This window comes from Fragaria vesca, linkage group LG3 (assembly GCF_000184155.1).
Source record: "Fragaria vesca subsp. vesca linkage group LG3, FraVesHawaii_1.0, whole genome shotgun sequence".
Lineage (NCBI taxonomy): Eukaryota > Viridiplantae > Streptophyta > Magnoliopsida > Rosales > Rosaceae > Fragaria > Fragaria vesca.
In genome coordinates this window covers 25268836-25288440 of record NC_020493.1, presented here as the reverse complement: position 1 = coordinate 25288440, position 19605 = coordinate 25268836, and the positions used below count along the sequence as shown (strand labels likewise).

Below are 19605 nucleotides of genomic sequence, written 5' to 3'. Positions count from 1 at the left end.
TCGTAGTTTCTATTCAAACGGGAGGGCAAATGCACAACACAAAACAAAACACTCGTGTGAATCTATGGGGTATATTTCCGGTCAAGCAAGCCCAGCCAACCCCTTTTTGTCCCGCTGCTCCACCTACCTCCTCTCCAACCAGCCCGCCACTCTCTCTCTCTCCTCTCACAATTATGCAGCAGCACACCAGTAAATAATGTACAGCGCCCAAAAAAACAAAATAATATAAGAAAAAACCAGTCACTCTCACTGAGGGCTAACTACCTTCCGCCACGTGACCAGCTCACCCCCTCCCCCCTCTCCCTCCTCCCTCTTCTACCTTCCCCCCTGCGTCACACTCTCTCTCTATTTAAACCAAACCCGTTCCTAAATCCCAGCAATCTCACATTTCACCCCCAAAATCTCATCTCCTCTCTCCTTCGGTTACTCTCTCAGGTAAACTCCAATTCCTCTCTGTATCTTCTTCGTCTCGTCTTGCTCCTATCAAACGGATTCCGTTTCCTGTCTCTTGTTTAAATCCCGGAGATTTTGATATCCCCGAGGCCGAGCTTGATCCTCCGTTTTGTTTCGACGCGTTTTTGCTCGTATATATAAATAGGCATTAGAGATCACAAGGACTAATTAGTACGAGTGTAAAGATCTGCGTGTGTTGTATTTGAATAGCTGGATTGGTTGGTACCGGAGTCCTATCTGTTAGGTGCATTGCGTAGAGATCTGTTAGGTAACTATAATTTAGGATATGGTTGGCAGTAGGTGGTTAGTGGTTTAGCTACCGTGAATTTGACACTAGATCTACCCTCATTTTTGTGAATTTGATCATGATCTACTTATTTTCGGACTTGTTTCGTGCTTGGTGGTGGTGTGATCTTGTGGTTGATTCTTTTGGTTGTTTATGTGATCAGAAATCGGAGGTTAACTTGAGTCGGAGATCATGGCCACCGGTCAATTGTTTTCCCGGACTACTCAAGCTTTGTTCTACAACTACAAGCAGCTCCCTATCCAGCGCATGCTTGATTTTGACTTCCTTTGCGGTGTGTTATGGTTTCGGATTTTTTATTTTTAGTTTTGAATGTTGATCTTAGTTGTATGTGGTTGGAAATGGATGTAAATGTATTGACTGAGTTTTTTGTTGTAGGGAGGGAAACACCGTCTGTTGCCGGAATCATTAATCCCGGTGCTGAGGGATTTCAGAAGCTCTTTTTCGGCCAGGAGGAAATCGCCATACCAGTGCACTCAAGGTATGTAACTGCTCTTTGGTTCTTAATATATTTCAATTCTATGAATGTATACGGTTGATCTAGATGATGATTTGTGATTGTCTAATCTTGATAATGATAATTGTTGCAGCATTGAGGCATCATGTGCTGCACATCCCACTGCCGATGTCTTTATCAACTTTGCTTCCTACAGAAGGTCAGTGCTTATTCTGTTTGTGGTGTTTTCGAGGTAGCACTGCTATTGCTGTACTTGATGATGAATATATGTTTGATATATCTGCAGTGCTGCTGCTTCTTCCTTGACTGCTCTCAAGCAGCCAACCATCAGAGTCGTGGCCATTATTGCTGAGGGTGTGCCTGAGTCGGACGCTAAGCAGTTGATCGCATATGCACGAGCAAACAACAAGGTTAGACGATTGTTGCAAAGTCATCTGGATTGCACTAACTAGGCGATTGACCAAGAAGTACAAATTTTAATGGTCACACTGTGTTGCAGGTTGTCATTGGCCCAGCTACTGTTGGAGGAATCCAAGCTGGAGCTTTTAAGATTGGTGACACTGCCGGAACAATTGATAACATTATTCATTGCAAGCTATACAGGCCTGGATCTGTTGGTTTTGTCTCCAAATCCGTAAGTAGCTATCCCAGTGCATGCACTTTTGTTCCAATTTTAACCAATCTTTATGGTACTCTCGAGTTAAACCTTTAGTTAATTTTGATATAAAATCTATGATAATGTATATGAGAATGTATGTTGACTTGTTCAACATAATGTATATAGTTAAATATGCACTGTGGGATTGAGTTCATTGATATCTGTATTTTACCCTGAGGCTCAAGAGTCAAGAGCCTCTACTGAGAGTCAATATGGTTATGCAAATTGCCGTTAGCTTTCCACAGATGATAAGATTAATATCCACAGATTTATTCAAACTGCAATGTGATTGGTTTGTGAAGAAAGTCGTATACATGTTTAAAATTCTTAGAAATAATGGTTTGTTGTAATTTCAGGGTGGGATGTCCAATGAAATGTACAATACTGTAGCTCGTGTAACAGACGGACTTTATGAAGGTAACCACATTGTTGCTGCTCTGTTTAACTTTTCTAGTTGCCATAATGTGTGCACTCAGTTCAGAAATTCTAATACAATTTGGGTATGGTATTTGAACTCTTCAGGTATTGCTATTGGAGGTGATGTGTTCCCAGGTTCTACACTCTCAGACCATGTTCTGCGGTTTAACAATATCCCTCAGGTAAGCATGCGGGAAAAAGCAAGTGTTTAATCATAGCAGTTTTTTCTTTCCTTTACTTCTCTTGAGGGCCCCTATCTTTGGTTGGCATTTTATCTATATGAAGTCTAAGTTTTGTTATGCAATCCACAAGATGAATGGTCTGATAAGTGCCCTCTAAGTTCCAGAAAACTATGCTTCTCATGCTACAATGCTACAGATACAAATTTTAGTGATCAACGTTGAAGGATTATTGCATTTTTATGGATGCCAATAATAATACTGCCATTGTGTCTTCCCATTTGTATTTCTTGTCCTTACCCCTTTTGCAATCTGATTTTGTGATCTAATGCAGGTTAAAATTATTGTTGTACTTGGGGAACTTGGCGGGAGAGATGAGTATTCTCTAGTTGAAGCTTTAAAGCAGGGAAAAGTTAACAAACCAGTGGTTGCTTGGGTTAGTGGAACTTGTGCAACACTTTTCAAATCCGAAGTACAATTTGGACATGCTGTAAGTCATCAACTCTCGTTTCCCGATACGTTTCTTCCCAATACAGTGAAAGGGTTATAAATTCTGAATCTTTCTTGACTTTTTCTAAATCCAGGGCGCTAAAAGTGGTGGTGAGATGGAGTCTGCACAAGCAAAGAACCAAGCCCTGAGGGATGCTGGAGCTGTTGTTCCCACTTCATATGAAGCTTTGGAAATTGCCATCAAGGAAACGTTTGAGAAATTGGTAATTGAGTCTACCCTTAATCCAACACCCTTCAAGATAAAAACCGAAAAACTTTTCTTGACAAAGGTCTGTAATTCAGTTGTATCTGTGGCTGTCTAAAAATTAAGTAATTTTGTTAATTTCCACAGGTTGAAGAGGGGAAAATTGCACCAGTGAAGGAATTTAAGCCTCCACAGATACCTGAAGATCTTAACACCGCAATTAAGAGTGGAAAAGTTAGGGCTCCAACTCATATTATATCCACAATCTCTGATGATAGAGGTATGTACTCATTCGATGATGCTCATATGTATAGTTAATTTGATACTAATCTACATTTCTGTTTCATTGACTTCTTCTTTTGATGTACTTTGCAGGTGAGGAACCATGCTATGCTGGTGTGCCTATGTCTTCCATTGTTGAGCAGGGTTATGGTGTGGGTGATGTTATCTCTCTTTTGTGGTTCAAACGCAGCCTTCCCAGTTACTGTACCAAGTTTATTGAGGTAGGTTGCTGGTACTTATATTTAGAGCTGCTACTTGTATCCTCCCATTTCTATTTTTTTTTTTTATAAAAACTCTAGCTTTCTCACTAAAACATGTGATTCATTGATATCAGATATGTGTCATGTTGTGTGCTGACCATGGTCCTTGCGTCTCTGGTGCTCACAACACAATAGTAACCGCTAGGGCTGGCAAGGACCTAGTTTCCAGCCTTGTCTCAGGTACTTATACTGCCACTGAAAGATTCTTTATTTAGTGATTAAACTTTCTGCTCTATGACTGGGGTTAGCGGGGATGGTTTTTCATAGAATAATCGAAAATTTGAAACAGGTTTGCTCACAATTGGTCCACGATTTGGTGGTGCTGTTGATGATGCTGCTCGATACTTCAAGGATGCATATGACAAGGTAGACTTGCGTTGGACATTATGTGTGTAATAATCGGACACTTATTCAAAGCTGTGTTTCAACTCTAACAAGCTATCTTTCTTTGTTTCATCAGAATCTTACACCCTATGAGTTTGTCGAAAGCATGAAAAAGAGGGGAATCCGTGTGCCAGGGATTGGTCACAGGTACCGTATTTTTTTTTTTTTTTTTTTTTTCAAAATCATGCAACCAGGACATTGTAAGGCTTTTAGTAGCAGCATAACTCATTATCTGTTTACTTTTCTTGCTGTGAAACAGGATCAAGAGAGGGGACAACAGAGATAAAAGAGTAGAGCTCCTACAACTGTTTGCACGCACACATTTCCCTTCTGTCAAGTACATGGAATACGCCGTAGAAGTTGAGACCTACACGCTCTCAAAGGCAAACAATCTGGTCCTGAATGTGGATGGTGCTATTGGAACCCTGTTCTTGGATCTCCTTGCTGGCAGTGGAATGTTCAACAAGCAAGAGATTGATGAGATTGTTGAGATTGGCTATCTGAATGGGCTATTTGTGCTGGCACGTTCCATTGGTTTGATTGGGTAAGTACATTGTATTAGCTTATCCATTAAGGTACCACTTTAATTCTTGATGCCGACAAGCAGAATACGGATTCTACACAACCCCTTCATCGATACTGCCAATGTATATGGACTTGGTGGCCCTAAGTTCCTAGAGTGATTGATGACTTCGGTAGTCAATTTCCAATTTGTTGGGCATAGTTGTATAAGGTTTAGACGCTTAAATTTGGCATTGTGGGGAGTACAAGAAAAAAGTTCTCCTATTTAAGCTGGTGGGTCAGATGAACTAGGGAGGGAGGCATCATTTTCTGCTTTTCTATATCATAGTCCTTCAATTTTTCTGTAGAATGCTTTCATGTGACTGATTGCTCCCTTCCCTTGAATCTCAGGCACACATTTGACCAGAAGAGGTTGAAGCAGCCCCTATACCGCCACCCATGGGAGGATGTTCTTTACACCAAGTGAAGAGACGTCTTATAGCTTGTGCAAAGCTGTCCCTGCTCTCTATGAGCATCGGTGCCTTCTCCGAGTTTCTTGAGTCTGCAATTTGCTGGAATATGATTGCGCTTCTTTACTTGTTAGAATAGTGTTTGTACTGCTAATGCCCGAGCATGTTCATTTGTAAGCCGTGTATCGAAAAGTTCATAAAACAGAGAACCCATGATCATTTTACTAAACAAAGTTTATGATTTATGTCAAATTTCTTCTTTGATTCCACTTTCTCCTGTTAATTATCATGTGTTAAAAAAAGTGGTCAGTGAATAAATAGAAAGCTGTCAAAGCTCCCATACAATTACATTGCCTTCTTCTTTTCTGTATATGTGCCAAGTGTTACTTCAGTCAGTGGTTTAGAGTATTGAAACTAACGTATCTGTTTTGCATCTATAAAAGCTATGTAACCGAGATTTGATTCCCTAACTTCAGCATTATTACAGAATACTACCAAGACATTAGAGATCGACCTAAGTAAGAACTTCAACATTACGGAATACTACAAGACATTAGAAATCGACCCAGAAGTTGAACATTACGGGACACTAGAAGACATTTTAATGGAGGAAGAATTCCATTATCAAGATGGGGTGGGCGGGGGGTGGGGTGGGTGGATGGGGTCTAACTATTCACGTGGGAAGCAGGTGACAATGAAGCTAAATGTTGGGAATAGTACGAACCTTTTTCTTCCGATCACATAATTATCTCACAGTTCGATGTGACCAGACAATAGTACCATATGGAATAAGATATTTGATGCCACTCACATGTATATGCCTCTTTTTCACCGTCTTGTTGGTAACTTGGTATGCGAGATCGAGTCTAGAATTTAGGGATTGAAATAATGTACGGTTCCAAGAGAGTCTGCCATCATTTTCGATATCATTTAAAACTCTTAATTCCGATTAGTGTGACGAGATTTGAATTTAAATGTGGTGGTTCCACATATGACAAGTCTTACTAATTTTATCACTTACAGTAGTTATCCGCATGATTTTAATTGTTCTCAAACCGCATTCTCAGATCTTAGCAACTCATTTTTTCGTCGACCAATTGTCCGAATCAATTTCCAAATATCTATCGAGTTTTCATCAAATCCAACCCAAACGCCACTTGCATTGGAATCTACTAAATCATTTTCTTTGTTTTTATCCGATCTAGAAAAACGTGGAGAATGCTGTGATTAAAATAAATAAAGAGAAATAGTAAAAAGAAAAAAAAATAGAACCAGAAAACAATGACCTATATATATTCCCTCTCCCCAGTCCTCTCTGTCAATGTCCACAGCCACAACTAATAATAAAAAAACCCAAAATCCAATAAAACAGTAATAAAATCCTAATAATACAAAAAACCAACTCAATGTAATAAAATCAGACACAAAAGAAGAAGAAGAAAAAAAAGAAAGAGAGTCATTCTCCTTTCCCAAATCCCGGTACCACTACTTCTTCCACTGAATCCAACAAAATTATAAAAAAGAAAATCCAACATCACTCTCACAATCCCAACCCAAAGCCAAACCCACTTCTCCGATCAACCTTATTCCGAGTTTCCTCATTTCCTTCTTCATGCTCACAAATTCATAAGACCCAGTAAGAAATAATGGCTTCAGCAAGCGGCAAGGCGGCGGCACAGTCGTCTTCAGGCACCAGCAATTTCCGTTCGGCTGGGCAGCAGCAGAACAATCACACTAGCACAGCAGCCGCGGAGTCGGTGAGCAAAGCGGTGGCGCAGTACACCGTCGACGCGCGGCTGCACGCCGTGTTCGAGCAGTCGGAGTCCGGTAAGTCATTCGACTACTCTCAGAGTATGAGAACCACCAAAGATTCCGTCCCGGAGCAGCAAATCACCGCCTACTTGTCCAAAATCCAGAGAGGCGGCCATATCCAGCCCTTCGGCTGCACTGTCGCCGTCGACGAGTCCACCTTCGCCGTCATTGCTTACAGCGAGAACGCCCGGGACCTTCTCGACTTGATGCCCCAGTCTGTCCCGGTGATGGAACGCCGCGAGATTCTGACGGTCGGCACCGACGTCAGGACGCTGTTCTCGCCGTCGAGCTCCACCTTGCTGGAGAAGGCCTTCGCTGCGAGAGAGATTACGCTATTGAATCCAATTTGGATTCACTCGAAGATTTCCGGGAAGCCGTTTTATGCTATATTGCATAGGATTGATGTTGGGGTTGTGATTGATTTGGAGCCTGCGAGGACTGAGGACCCGGCGCTGTCGATTGCCGGGGCAGTGCAGTCTCAGAAGCTTGCGGTGAGGGCGATATCGAAGCTGCAGTCGTTGCCTGGTGGGGATATTAAGCTGCTGTGTGACACTGTGGTGGAGAGTGTTAGGGAGCTTACGGGGTATGATAGAGTTATGGTGTATAAGTTTCATGAGGATGAGCATGGGGAGGTGTTGGCGGAGAGTAAGAGGGCGGATTTGGAGCCTTATCTTGGGCTGCATTATCCGGCTACTGATATACCGCAGGCGTCCAGGTTTTTGTTCAAGCAGAATAGGGTGAGAATGATTGTGGATTGTCATGCCACGCCGGTGCAGGTTATACAGGATGAGGGGCTTATGCAGCCTTTGTGCTTGGTTGGATCAACGCTGCGTGCGCCTCATGGTTGTCATTCGCAGTACATGGCTAATATGGGGTCAATTGCGTCGCTGGCGTTGGCGGTTATTATTAATGGAAATGATGATGAGGCTATTGGTGGGAGGAGCTCGATGAGGCTATGGGGGTTGGTTGTTTGCCATCACACTTCTGCGAGGTGCATTCCGTTTCCTCTGCGCTATGCTTGTGAGTTTCTGATGCAGGCTTTTGGTCTCCAGTTGAATATGGAATTGCAGTTGGCTGCACAGTTGTTGGAGAAGCATGTTTTGAGGACACAGACGCTCTTGTGTGATATGCTTCTTCGTGATACCCCGACTGGGATTGTTACTCAGAGTCCTAGTATCATGGATCTTGTCAAGTGTGATGGGGCAGCACTCTACTACCAAGACAAGTACTATCCAGTAGGTGTCACACCTACTGAAGCGCAGATCAAGGACATTGTTGAGTGGTTGTTGTCTTCACATGGGACTTCAACAGGCTTAAGCACTGACAGTTTGGGTGATGCGGGGTACCCTGGAGCTGCCTCACTTGGTGATGCTGTCTGCGGGATGGCTGCTGCTTATATTACTAAAAGGGACTTTCTGTTCTGGTTTCGATCCCACACCGCAAAAGAGGTGAAATGGGGTGGAGCAAAGCATCATCCTGAGGACAAGGATGATGGGCAGAGGATGCATCCACGTTCTTCATTCAAGGCGTTTTTGGAAGTGGTTAAAAGCCGTAGTTTGCCATGGGACAATGCAGAAATGGATGCCATCCATTCCTTGCAAATTATTTTGCGAGACTCGTTTAAGGATGCTGAGACAAACAATTTAAAGGCTGTTACAGAGAACCGGCATGGGGATCTAGAGATTCAAGGGATTGATGAGCTCAGCTCGGTAGCAAGAGAAATGGTTAGATTGATAGAGACTGCAACTGCTCCCATATTTGCTGTAGATGTTAATGGGCGTATAAATGGGTGGAATGCAAAGATTGCAGAGCTGACAGGGCTCTCAGTGGAGGAGGCTACAGGGAAGTCCTTAGTTCATGATCTCATTTACAAAGAATCTGAAGAAATTGTTGACAAACTTCTCATCCACGCTTTAAGAGGTATCTTTTATCTAATGTATTTTTTGCTGCTTGATTCAAATTTTTTAATAGTGGGGTGTTGTGACGTTCTTTACCACTTTATTATCTATTCCAATAAAAACACAAATTTAACCTTGGGTAGTTCTACCATTTTCAAGACAAAAGGGTTAGTTCGTTGCCAAAGTTGTCGGGATAAAAGTTATGCATTCAAATTCTTCAAAGGTGACTGTAAAAATTTTCTTAAAAATCCATGTCACAGAGAAAATTCAAACAATAAGTTGGCTTACTTCAAGTGCATCGTTAATGATGGTGGCTTCAGTCGTTGCATAGATACCTTCTAATTGATTTGATTTTCTGTGCACATGTAAATATTTTAGACTTTTTTGAATTAGTATTGCAATTTTCATAGTCTGGTGTTGAATAATCAACTTCTATCTTTAACAGAATTGGGTGAGTAATCAACTGGTGTTGAATAAAACTGCAGGAGAAGAAGATAAAAATGTAGAGATAAAACTGAGGACATTTGGCCCAGAGCATGACAACAAGCCTGTTTTTGTGGTGGTAAATGCTTGCTCTAGCAAGGATTACACTAATAATATTGTGGGAGTTTGCTTTGTTGGTCAAGATGTTACTGGTCAAAAAGTGGTAATGGACAAATTCATTAACATACAAGGTGATTACAAAGCCATTGTTCACAGTCCCAATCCTTTGATCCCGCCCATATTTGCTTCGGATGATAACACATGTTGCTCGGAGTGGAACAATGCCATGGAAACACTCACTGGGTGGAGCCGTGGAGATATGATTGGAAAAATGTTGGTTGGGGAGGTCTTTGGCAGTTGCTGTCGGCTCAAGGGTCCAGATGCTATAACAAAATTCATGATTGTCTTGCACAATGCTATTGGAGGCTCAGACACCGACAAGTTTCCTTTTTCATTCTTTGACCGGAATGGGAAGTATGTGCAAGCTCTCTTGACAGCAAATAGGAGGGTGAATGTAGACGGCCAGGTTATTGGAGCTTTCTGCTTTTTGCAGATTCCCAGTCCAGAACTGCAGCAGGCTCTTAGGGTCCAGAGACAACAGGAGAAGCAATGTTTCGCTAGGATGAAAGAATTGGCATACATGTGTCAGGAAATAAAAAGCCCACTAAGTGGTATACGCTTCACTAACTCACTTTTGGGGGGTACAGAGCTGAGTGAAGATCAAAAGCAGTTCCTTGAGACTAGTGCTGCTTGTGAAAAACAAATTTTGAAGATTATAAAGGACGTTGATTTGGCTAGCATCGAAGATGGGTAAGTTTTTGGTAAAAAAGCTAATTTACTAGGCAGGATAGTTTCAGTGCGTGCATGTGGTTGTGGGGTGAGGGCTAAAATAAGTTTACTTGCTTGTGAGGCCCCAAAGATTATTCATTTTATATTGATTGCACACTGATTCCTATCACCTTGTAGTGTATTACAATATCATTTCACCTTTAAATTTTTTTCATATTCAGGGACATGATCACATGATTAAGTTTCTTTTATCTTCTTTCGTTTTTTGAATCAGTTCTTTGGAGCTTGAGAAGGAAGATTTTTTACTTGGAAGTGTCATAAATGCTGTTGTTAGCCAAGTAATGTTATTGCTGAGGGAAAGAAATTTACAATTGATTCGGGATATTCCTGAAGAAGTCAAAACACTAGCTGTTTATGGTGATCAAGTGAGAATTCAACAGGTCTTGGCTGATTTCTTATTGAATATGGTACGTTATGCACCATCTGATGAAGGCTGGGTGGAGATTCATGTTCGTCCAATCTTGACTACAATTTCTGATGGACACTCTATGGTTCATACGGAATTCAGGTATTTTGGCTTCTGTCTATGTTTTGATATTATAATTGTATGTTGTTGAACTCAACATAATGAAGTTATGTAACCAACTTGACTTTGCCTGGTGTCTTGAGGATTGGACTTGAACCTTAACAGGAAGCTAGGCTAGGTTGGGCTGTGAACATGTTGTTCAAATCCATATGGTTTAATAAATCGCTGCTGCAATGATCATAGCCAGTAACCTCCTTAGTGTTTTTTGAATAACTTGGTTGGGTGATTTTAGGTTGGTAGTGCAGTGTTCTGTTTGGCACTTATGGATCCTAATTTTTATTTTTTTTGGTGGCAAAGTTTAACTAGGTAAATCATGTCTCTTGTGTTACACAATCATCACTTGGCTTTGTTTTGTTTGAATGCACTCGCATCAATGACAATGCATTTATAAGTTTTTAGATATGTAACTGACTAGTACCAATACGGTGCTTTATGATGAAGGTTGGTATGCCCTGGTGAAGGTCTTCCCCCTCAATTAGTTCAAGACATGTTCCATAGTAGTCAATGGCTGACTCAGGAGGGCCTAGGACTGAGCATGTGCAGGAAGATTTTAAAGCTCATGGGTGGAGACGTCCAATATATCAGAGAATCAGAGAGATGTTACTTCTTAGTTATTCTTGAGCTTCCTATGCCTCAGATACTGAAAAGAGTGTTGACTAGGTAAACACTTGCTCACTTTATAGTCTCGACTAGAAATGCTCCTTATACCAGAACAAACTGCTCCTCATACTAGCCACCCCTGATTCTTTTTGACGGCACTCAACACATCAGAAAACCCCAATTCTACCCAGTTTATCGAGTTATTGGGGGTTGCTGCTGCCAGCAACAGTTCATATCAGCAATATATTAAGATATCACTAACACAGTAAACATATTATTGAGTTGGTTTGCTGCTGTGTGTTATTCATTGAAAAAGAGCAAGCGGGTGCATCTGAGATAACTGTGCTTCCAAAAATACAACATGGCTCTCTGGTATTTGTGACAGTGAGACCTGTGGTTTGGATCCACATCTATCTGCTCCACAATTCATTCTACCTAAATACTTCTGTTTGTAACAGGCTCCCAGTGTAAATTTCTTCTTCTGTGTAATAAACTAGGGTCCCAGGTTTTGGTCTTTGAAAATAAAAAAGCAGTTTCTGAATTTGATGCATGATATAAATATCTGATTAAAATATGGTTCTCCCTTGGTCAGAAATGTATCCTGGATCCCTGCTGTGTTGTATAACGGAACACCAAGCCTCACACCTTTTCTTTATTCTGGAATTTCTAGAACGTACCCGTCAATATTTATCAGCAAAGCTTACTCCTTTGCTTCATGAAATCCTGATCCTTATTCCGTTTTTGTTAGATTTCCTGAACGCGGTCATGTCAAAACGCTTCCTCTGCAAGTCATTAAGAATTAAGAACGGATAGGGATTTAAATCCCACTATTTATCGCAGGATTAAGTACACGAGGATTTCACACACTGTTTTGTCCTTTTCACTTGAAGACAAGTCTGAGCAGAAAATATGTCATCTGTCTTGTTACCCTTATTTAGATGCAACTTGTGGCACCGCCTTGGGTAGCAGCAGCAGCAGTTTTAACACCTTACTTCACCATTACGTTACACAGAGCTCAAGAGAGCTTCCCCACAATTCTAGACCAACCTTGTTCATATCTTAAATGGACAGTTTCACTCCACTAGCAGAGTTGGAGCTGCTGAAGAAGATCGAAATGCTGGAAGAGGATCACGCCCGCCTCCAGCATGACATGTCCCAACTTAACCGCCCCCGCCGCCGGATCACCAGAACAAGAGGCGGTGCCGGTCGGCTGCCGTCGAGTTTTAATTTCAGTGACCGGCAATATCTCAACATATTGGAGTCACTTGGGCAGTCTGTGCATGTTATGGATCCTCATGATCGTATAATCTACTGGTGAGTAGCTCACCTCCATCAAACTCTTGAGTTTATTTATTTACTGAAGATTGTTATCTGGGTGAGTTTTGTAATATCGTTTTGCTAGCATGAATTGATTTTGATATTTTTTTTTGGAGAGGTTTTGTGGATTATAGGGTGCTTTATTTGAATTGGGAAATAGAAAGAGATTGATTATGACCAACTTAGTAAGAGTAATGTTGAAACCTTAGGGATGACATGTGTGTATGAGATTTTGTTATAGAGATTTCGGTCTTTGAAGTTTGGTGCAATTGAGAAGACTCAAATTTGCAGGAATAGAAGTGCCGAAAAGCTGTTTGGATATTCTGCGGAAGAGGCCATCGGACATTGTTCCATTAAGCTGGTAGTAGATATCAGGGACCGTGGTGCAGCATATAATATAGTCCACCGTGTCAACCACGGGGAGAGATGGACTGGGATGTTCCCTGTAAAGAAAAAATGCGGGGAGAGGTTTACAATTATTGTAACAAATAGTCCATTCTATGATGATTCTGGGAATATAATTGGGCTTGTTTCTACATGTGCTGATGCTCAGGCCTTTCGCGACATGAGGTTTCCAATGACAGCTGAGAAACAGCCACAACAAGATTTAAGCTCCAGCACTCAAGGGGCCAGTGTTACAACTAAACTTGGTGTTGATCCTCAGCAGCCTCTGCGGAAAGCAATTTCATCAAAACTAACAAACTTGGTTAGTCTTATTGTTTTCATATTCCTCTTATTTGTAATGTGCCTGTGTGTCGTGATTGTTATAAACATGAAACAGGCATCGAGGGTGAGTAACAAAGTCAAGTCAAAAATTCAGGCAAGAGAAAACAGCATGGATTCCACAGGTGAGACTGTTGATAGTCATCATCAGTTTTATGGTTCAGACTCTGTGGCATCTGCCAATAAGGAGGATGGTATTGCAAGTGAGACTAGCACAACTTTAGAAACTACATCCCCAATATTTAACCATGTTGAGAGCCACCCTCTCCGAGAACCCTCTATAGATTCTGACAGTGAGAATGAAGAAAAATCTTCGATTCACAAGATAATAGTTTCAAAGGCAGAAGCATGGATTAGTAAGAAAGGGATAGCATGGCCTTGGAAAGGAAATGAGCGAGATGGTTCAGTGGCTAGGGCCAGTGGTTTTGTTTGGCCCCGGTTTCATAATGATCAAGTCAATGTTGGTGTTCCTCAGAAGAGTTATTGTGTTTCAAATCCAGAAATTCAGGTGAGCGGAAGTAATCGACCAACATGTAAAAATGATGAGTCTCTAGGATCGTGGACCTCTCCATTTGATATTAACACCATAAGCCCTACCATCAGCCTTAAAAGTGCCAGCAGTAGTGCTTTGACTATGGTGGATGTGGACACTGACTGCTTGGATTATGAAATCTTTTGGGAAGACATGATAATTGGAGCACAGATTGGGCAAGGTAATAATATTTTGCAGGAACATGCTGGGGAAGTATTGTTGTTTTCTACAAACTGTTTACTTGCTGCTAAGAAAGCTATAAATGACTGAACCGCAAAAGGTGATAAAAATGAATCTTCCAATGAATAGATCTTTCTCAGACAAATGCTGTTTGAATAGCCTATTAACACTGGTCAAGAGACGTACATGGTGACCATAATATTGATCTAACTGCCATTATTTTTCGTATTTTAGACTTGATCATCTCAACCTCACAATTATATGTTCTTGTGCTTGTGTTCGGTTCACTTGTGAGCTTATGCTATTTCTCGGTGGATTTCCTTCTGAGATCTGTTTGCTGCTCCCCTCCTCTGTAGGTTCATGTGGAACTGTGTACCATGGTCAGTGGGAAGGATCGGTATGTTCTTTCTCTCTTTCCTCTAGTTTAGTTAAATGTTCAAGTGATTCACATCTAATAAGCAACAAAAGTGATATTGAGGGATATATGTTCTTTCTCTCTTTCCTCTAGTTTAGTTAAATGTTCAAGTGATTCACATCTAATAAGCGATATTGAGGGATAATTTCAGTACGATCTATGAAGAAACATCAAGTTAAAAATTCATGAAGTAAGACTTACTCAGAAAATAATACTCTTAAACTCTCTTGTTAGACCTTTGGTTTCATACGGTATACAATTGGATGAAATGCCAAACGTCGAACTCAATGTCTAATTATGCATGTTTGTAGTACAGTTTAATAATACTTGTTATCATGTAAACAAGTCTAACAATTATGGTCCTTCTCACACAAAAAAAAAAACAATTATGGTCAATGTCTGTTTTAGTAGTCTTTAAACTTAGGGAAGTGGGGAGAACCATGAAAGTTTCTATCAGCTTATATAACTTTAATGTTGGAATGAGTTATCGGTTGCATTATATCTTTGCTCTTACAGGATGTTGCCATTAAGGTATTCTCCAAGCTAGAATATTCAGATGATATGTTACTTTCCTTCAGACAAGAGGTGAGCTATTCTTTGTTAATTTGTCTGTACTTTCTATTTTGGAAGCATATGAGATTTTGACTACAAAGTTAGATATATATTTTGTCATCCCATATTACACTGTTAGAATGTGCCTATACGATTCCCTTTTACTCTCTTTTTTTAACTTTATCATTTTTTAATTCTGTGTATAATTTCACCATATGATTTTGTCTACGTAGGTATCTCTTATGAAAAGGCTTCGACATCCAAATGTTTTGCTCTTCATGGGAGCTGTGACTTCACCTCAGCGTCTCTGCATTGTCACAGAGTTCCTACCACGGTCTGTTTTCAACTTCCCGTTCTGAAGCTCTTCAGTCTGTGTTACCCATACTCTGATACATGTTTCTTACTGTAGTTAAACTACTTCTTTCCCTAATCTCAACCCAATATTCTCTCCACTTAGTGGCAGTTTGTTTCAAATACTACAGAGGAAACCATCAAAACTAGACTGGAGACGACGTGTTAATATGGCTATGGATATAGTGAGTATTGATCTCCCTCCCTTCTCAAACAAAACAAAGATGAAAAATGATTAAATGTTTATTTCATATCATTGATATTGTTTTCCAATGTAATGTTGTTGGTTCTTGGGTGGTTATGCTGCACGATTCATACTACCTTTTCGGCCGAATAAATTTGTGTTCAAATGGGCCTCTATGTTAAATTTATCACTTGCTTTAATTTTTTATTTTTTGTGCTTACCGAATAGATTGTTGTTTAATCAATCCACAGGCATGGGGCATGAATTATCTTCATCATTTCAACCCACCAATCATTCATCGAGACTTGAAGTCTTCAAATCTCCTAGTTGATAAGAACTGGACTGTCAAGGTCTGCCACATTTATTGGTTCTTTTTCTTAAGGCCTTCGATTTCATTTGTTGTTGTCCAATTTGTTTTTATCCCCTTCTGGTTCTGTATCAAGTTCAGAAGTGATCCGTCTGATGTTATCATCAGGTTGGCGATTTTGGTCTTTCACGTCTTAAGCACGAAACTTTTCTTATCAACAAGAGTGGCAGGGGAACGGTACTATAACTGGCATTCGCTGCAACCTTCTTTCCTAATTGTACTAAATTAATCAGTCCAAAAGTTACTATATGAGTTTGCATTTGGATATTCTGACTTCATGATCTCTTGTATTTTCTCTGTAGCCTCAATGGATGGCACCAGAATATTTACGTAATGAACCCTCAGATGAGAAGTATGCTCTAATTGCTCTTCTGGATTTAGTGTCCTCTGTTTCTCTCAGCCAGACTTACATCAATTTCTAAGGATATTTCGGTATATAGGTCTGACATATATAGCTACGGGGTGATATTATGGGAGCTTGCTACTGAGAAGATTCCTTGGGATAATCTAAACCCAATGCAGGTAATATCTTCTTTTGAACCTATATTCTGTCACAATGCAAAACAGAAAGATGTCACAACATTTCTATAAACTAAGATATGAGCTAGTTAATTATTTTGCATTATTCATGGGATTAGAGCAATGTTAACTGAAAACCAAAATAAAACAGTTGTCGAATATCACTTGCGAGAATTGATATTGAAGTGCAGTTTTTTCTGATTGCTCTTTGTTGTTCACGCGATTTATGCAACTAAACCGGATTTATCTACACGCGAGTATGATGCTAGATGAGATAAGAGTCATAAGACTAATGGTAGGACATTTAAGCATTATGACCGGATCTAGGCAGTATCTTTTAAACATTCCATTTCTTGGAGGCATTTCTTGGTTTCATGTTGTGTGCATATGAAACAATAATTTTTCTATGACGTGCAGGTGATTGGAGCTGTTGGATTCATGAACCAAAGACTGGAGATCCCAATAGATGTGGACCCAAAGTGGGCTTCTATAATTGAGAGTTGCTGGCACAGGTATTCTTTCTGTGCTTACTTGATTTTGTTTTAGTTGGTCCAACAGTTTAGTTTAAGATCCAGAATACTGTCTAGGTAGTTGGTCAAGATGCTAAAAACATTCCTTCGATCATTATTTTTCTTGTTCACTGGCTTGCCGCTCTAACCAGATTTAGCATAGTAGGACTTTTCATCGCTGCAAAGTATGAATAATTAGGCTTTTATAAAATTTATGAACTTCAGATGGTCATATTAATTGCTTAAGAATTATAATGGATTGATGCTAGGACTATTTTATTGTTGTCAAATGATTCATACTCTTGAGTTTTCTATTTTTATTTTTCATTGAAGGTAGTTTTATGTGTTAATTGGATCCTATATATGGAGGCGGTGACACCCAATTTCATCTTCTTCTTTTTTCTTTTTTAAGCTGTGGTGTCTGTGATTATAATCTTTATTTTTCCTTCTCATCAGTGATCCAGCTTGCCGGCCTACATTTCTAAAACTGCTTGAAAAGCTTAGAGTGTTGCATAAACAATATAATCTCCAGTTCAAAGCAGTGCGTTCCGCCTCTAGTGAGAGCACCAGAAAAGAATCGTAACGGGCCATGTTTTTGTTCATTGGTCTTCATTAATTCATTTGCCACATTGGCAGATGAAGCAGCCACCCTCAGATACTTCCATCTGGTATTGTAAATTATGATCCTTTATTTTACTTAGCAGCCCAAGTCAAAAAATAACACATGTTGCTTAGAGTGGAACACCACCGGTGGGAAATTCACTGGTGGAGCCGTTGATTGGAAAAATGTTGGTAGGGAGGTCTTTGGCAGTTGCTGTCAACTCAAAGGTCCAGATGCTATAACAAAACTTCATGATTGTCTTGCACAACACCGTTGGAGGCTCAGACACGAACAAGTTCCCTATTTCAGTCTTCGACCAAAATGGGAATCACGCAGGCTCTCTTGACAGCAAATAAGAAGGTGAATATAGACTGCCAGGTTATTCAAGCTTTCGGCTTTCTGAAGATTCCCAGTCCAGAACTGCTGCAAGCTCTTAGAGTCCGAGACTAGATGAGAAACAATGTTTTGCTAGGTCGGAATATTGGTGTACATATATCAGAACAAAGTATGCTTTACTAACTCACTTTTGGACTGTTTGTGAGAAGCAAAATTTGAAGATTATACAGGACGTTGATCTGGATAGCATTGAAGACGGGTAAGTTCTTGGTAAAAAAGCTAACTTACTAGGCAGGATAGTTTTGGTGAACATATTAGAATACTCTGTTTATATTTTGTTCTACCTTAAAAAAAACAGAAGTTTGTAACAGGTTCCCAATGTAAATGTCTCTTTGTGTGGACTAGACTAGGTGCTGAGTGTATGCACTTGAAAATATAGAGCAGTTGCTGAAGTTGATGTAAGATATAAATATCTCATTAGAATATGGTTCTCACTTGGTCGGATTCAACACATCCTGGATCCCTGCTGTGTATGCATCACGGAACACCAAGCCTCCCACCAATTTTTTATTCAAAGCTGATCCTTTTATCCTGGAAGAACTATAATTTATACTTATCATCTATTGTGAAATAATTGAGAAAAGATTATTCTTTCGCTTCAAGAAATCTCAGATCTTTTTGTTTTCATTTTGTTTCAGAGTTTGTTTTTTTTTTTTTTTTTTAATTCAAGAGCAGACTGTTTTCTTAAAAGACTTTCTGAAAGCTTACACACCCCTGGCCACAAGAGAACCTTGGAGTTAACTTCAACTAGCATAGCAGGACTCAAACTTGTTATGAGATTTTCACACTAATAATACGTAAATGATCATAAATCGGAAAATGTGGAATGAGAGAAAAAAATTAATTGGTACCTATTTCGGATGGTTGATTTTTAAACTCATCTGCCTTGCCACCGTAATCAAAATTGTGAGTATTCAACAATCGATTTCTGATAAGGAGGTGTGATCTATAGGACAATCTGATCAATTCTCGTCTTAATAAATGCATATGTATTTGTACCCGGAATCATTCTGATTTATTTGTGCGTTACTAAACACGAGAATTTGATTACCCTCGATCATTTCATTCGTATTAAAAAAATAAACACGTCCTAAGCCTCTTACCAATTCGACGTGAGATGTACGTTAGATTTGCTTTAGTTCTGTTTCGATTGCTTTAGTTTTGTAAGGCAGATTAACCTAAATTCTCAACTAAAATGAGCACCTCTTTTGTTTCACCTATATATTGTTATTATTTAATCGAAATTACATGGTGTTCCTTAAAGACTACAGACTCAAGAGACTAATCGGGAGGATTTTAGCTTTTATACGTGACCGAGTGAATGTTTCTTCCTCCTAGCCACCTACTTGACGCTACATTGTTACTAGTAACATCCGAAAGTGTGACAAAAAAAATGACATTTACAAGTCGTTTATTCCAAAGGGAAAATTTTAAGAACAGTACATGACAAATGATCCACTCTTAATTTTGGTGGTCCAAGTTTCAAAACAATTAAAATGGTATATGACGTTTAAAAGCCGGCACACTTTTAGCACATGTTGTCAATAACACTGTTAACTCTATGTAATTTCTCATTTTTCAAAAGGTGGTTTTGGGTTTTCTCCATTCTCTCTTTCTTTATATTATGTATTTTTTTTTTCTATTTATATACTTTTTTAATCTTATAAATTTTGATCATATATTCTCAAAGACTTTGTTGTTTTCTCCTTAACTGGTTTCTTTGTTTATTATT

At 39.7% G+C, this 19605-nt stretch overlaps 3 protein-coding genes across 3 annotated transcripts; all 3 read left to right on the top strand.

Moving 5' to 3' along the window:
* The first annotated feature begins 351 nt into the window (after positions 1 to 351).
* On the top strand, positions 352 to 5413 carry LOC101306899 (ATP-citrate synthase beta chain protein 1-like). Its single transcript, XM_004295030.1, has 17 exons — positions 352 to 435; positions 903 to 1031; positions 1136 to 1238; positions 1348 to 1413; positions 1501 to 1624; positions 1714 to 1848; positions 2229 to 2289; positions 2395 to 2471; positions 2803 to 2958; positions 3053 to 3181; positions 3310 to 3442; positions 3538 to 3665; positions 3779 to 3884; positions 3994 to 4070; positions 4165 to 4235; positions 4348 to 4632; positions 5001 to 5413. Exons 2-17 carry the CDS (start codon positions 932 to 934, stop codon positions 5074 to 5076), a joined length of 1827 nt encoding a protein of 608 aa, XP_004295078.1. The 5' UTR covers positions 352 to 435; positions 903 to 931; the 3' UTR covers positions 5077 to 5413.
* Positions 5414 to 6705: 1292 nt separating this feature from the next.
* LOC101306611 (phytochrome B-like) lies at positions 6706 to 11771 on the top strand. The gene is made up of 4 exons (XM_004295029.1): positions 6706 to 8791; positions 9255 to 10062; positions 10316 to 10609; positions 11069 to 11771. The coding sequence occupies exons 1-4, from the start codon at positions 6706 to 6708 to the stop codon at positions 11289 to 11291; spliced, it is 3411 nt and encodes a 1136-aa protein (XP_004295077.1). The 3' UTR covers positions 11292 to 11771.
* Positions 11772 to 12290: 519 nt separating this feature from the next.
* Positions 12291 to 18377, top strand: LOC101313105. The gene is made up of 13 exons (XM_004296195.1): positions 12291 to 12541; positions 12836 to 13250; positions 13326 to 13980; positions 14336 to 14376; positions 14911 to 14979; positions 15180 to 15280; positions 15404 to 15482; positions 15733 to 15831; positions 15957 to 16025; positions 16151 to 16200; positions 16289 to 16370; positions 16785 to 16879; positions 17333 to 18377. The coding sequence occupies exons 1-13, from the start codon at positions 12291 to 12293 to the stop codon at positions 17457 to 17459; spliced, it is 2133 nt and encodes a 710-aa protein (XP_004296243.1). The 3' UTR covers positions 17460 to 18377.
* The last annotated feature ends 1228 nt before the right edge of the window (positions 18378 to 19605 follow it).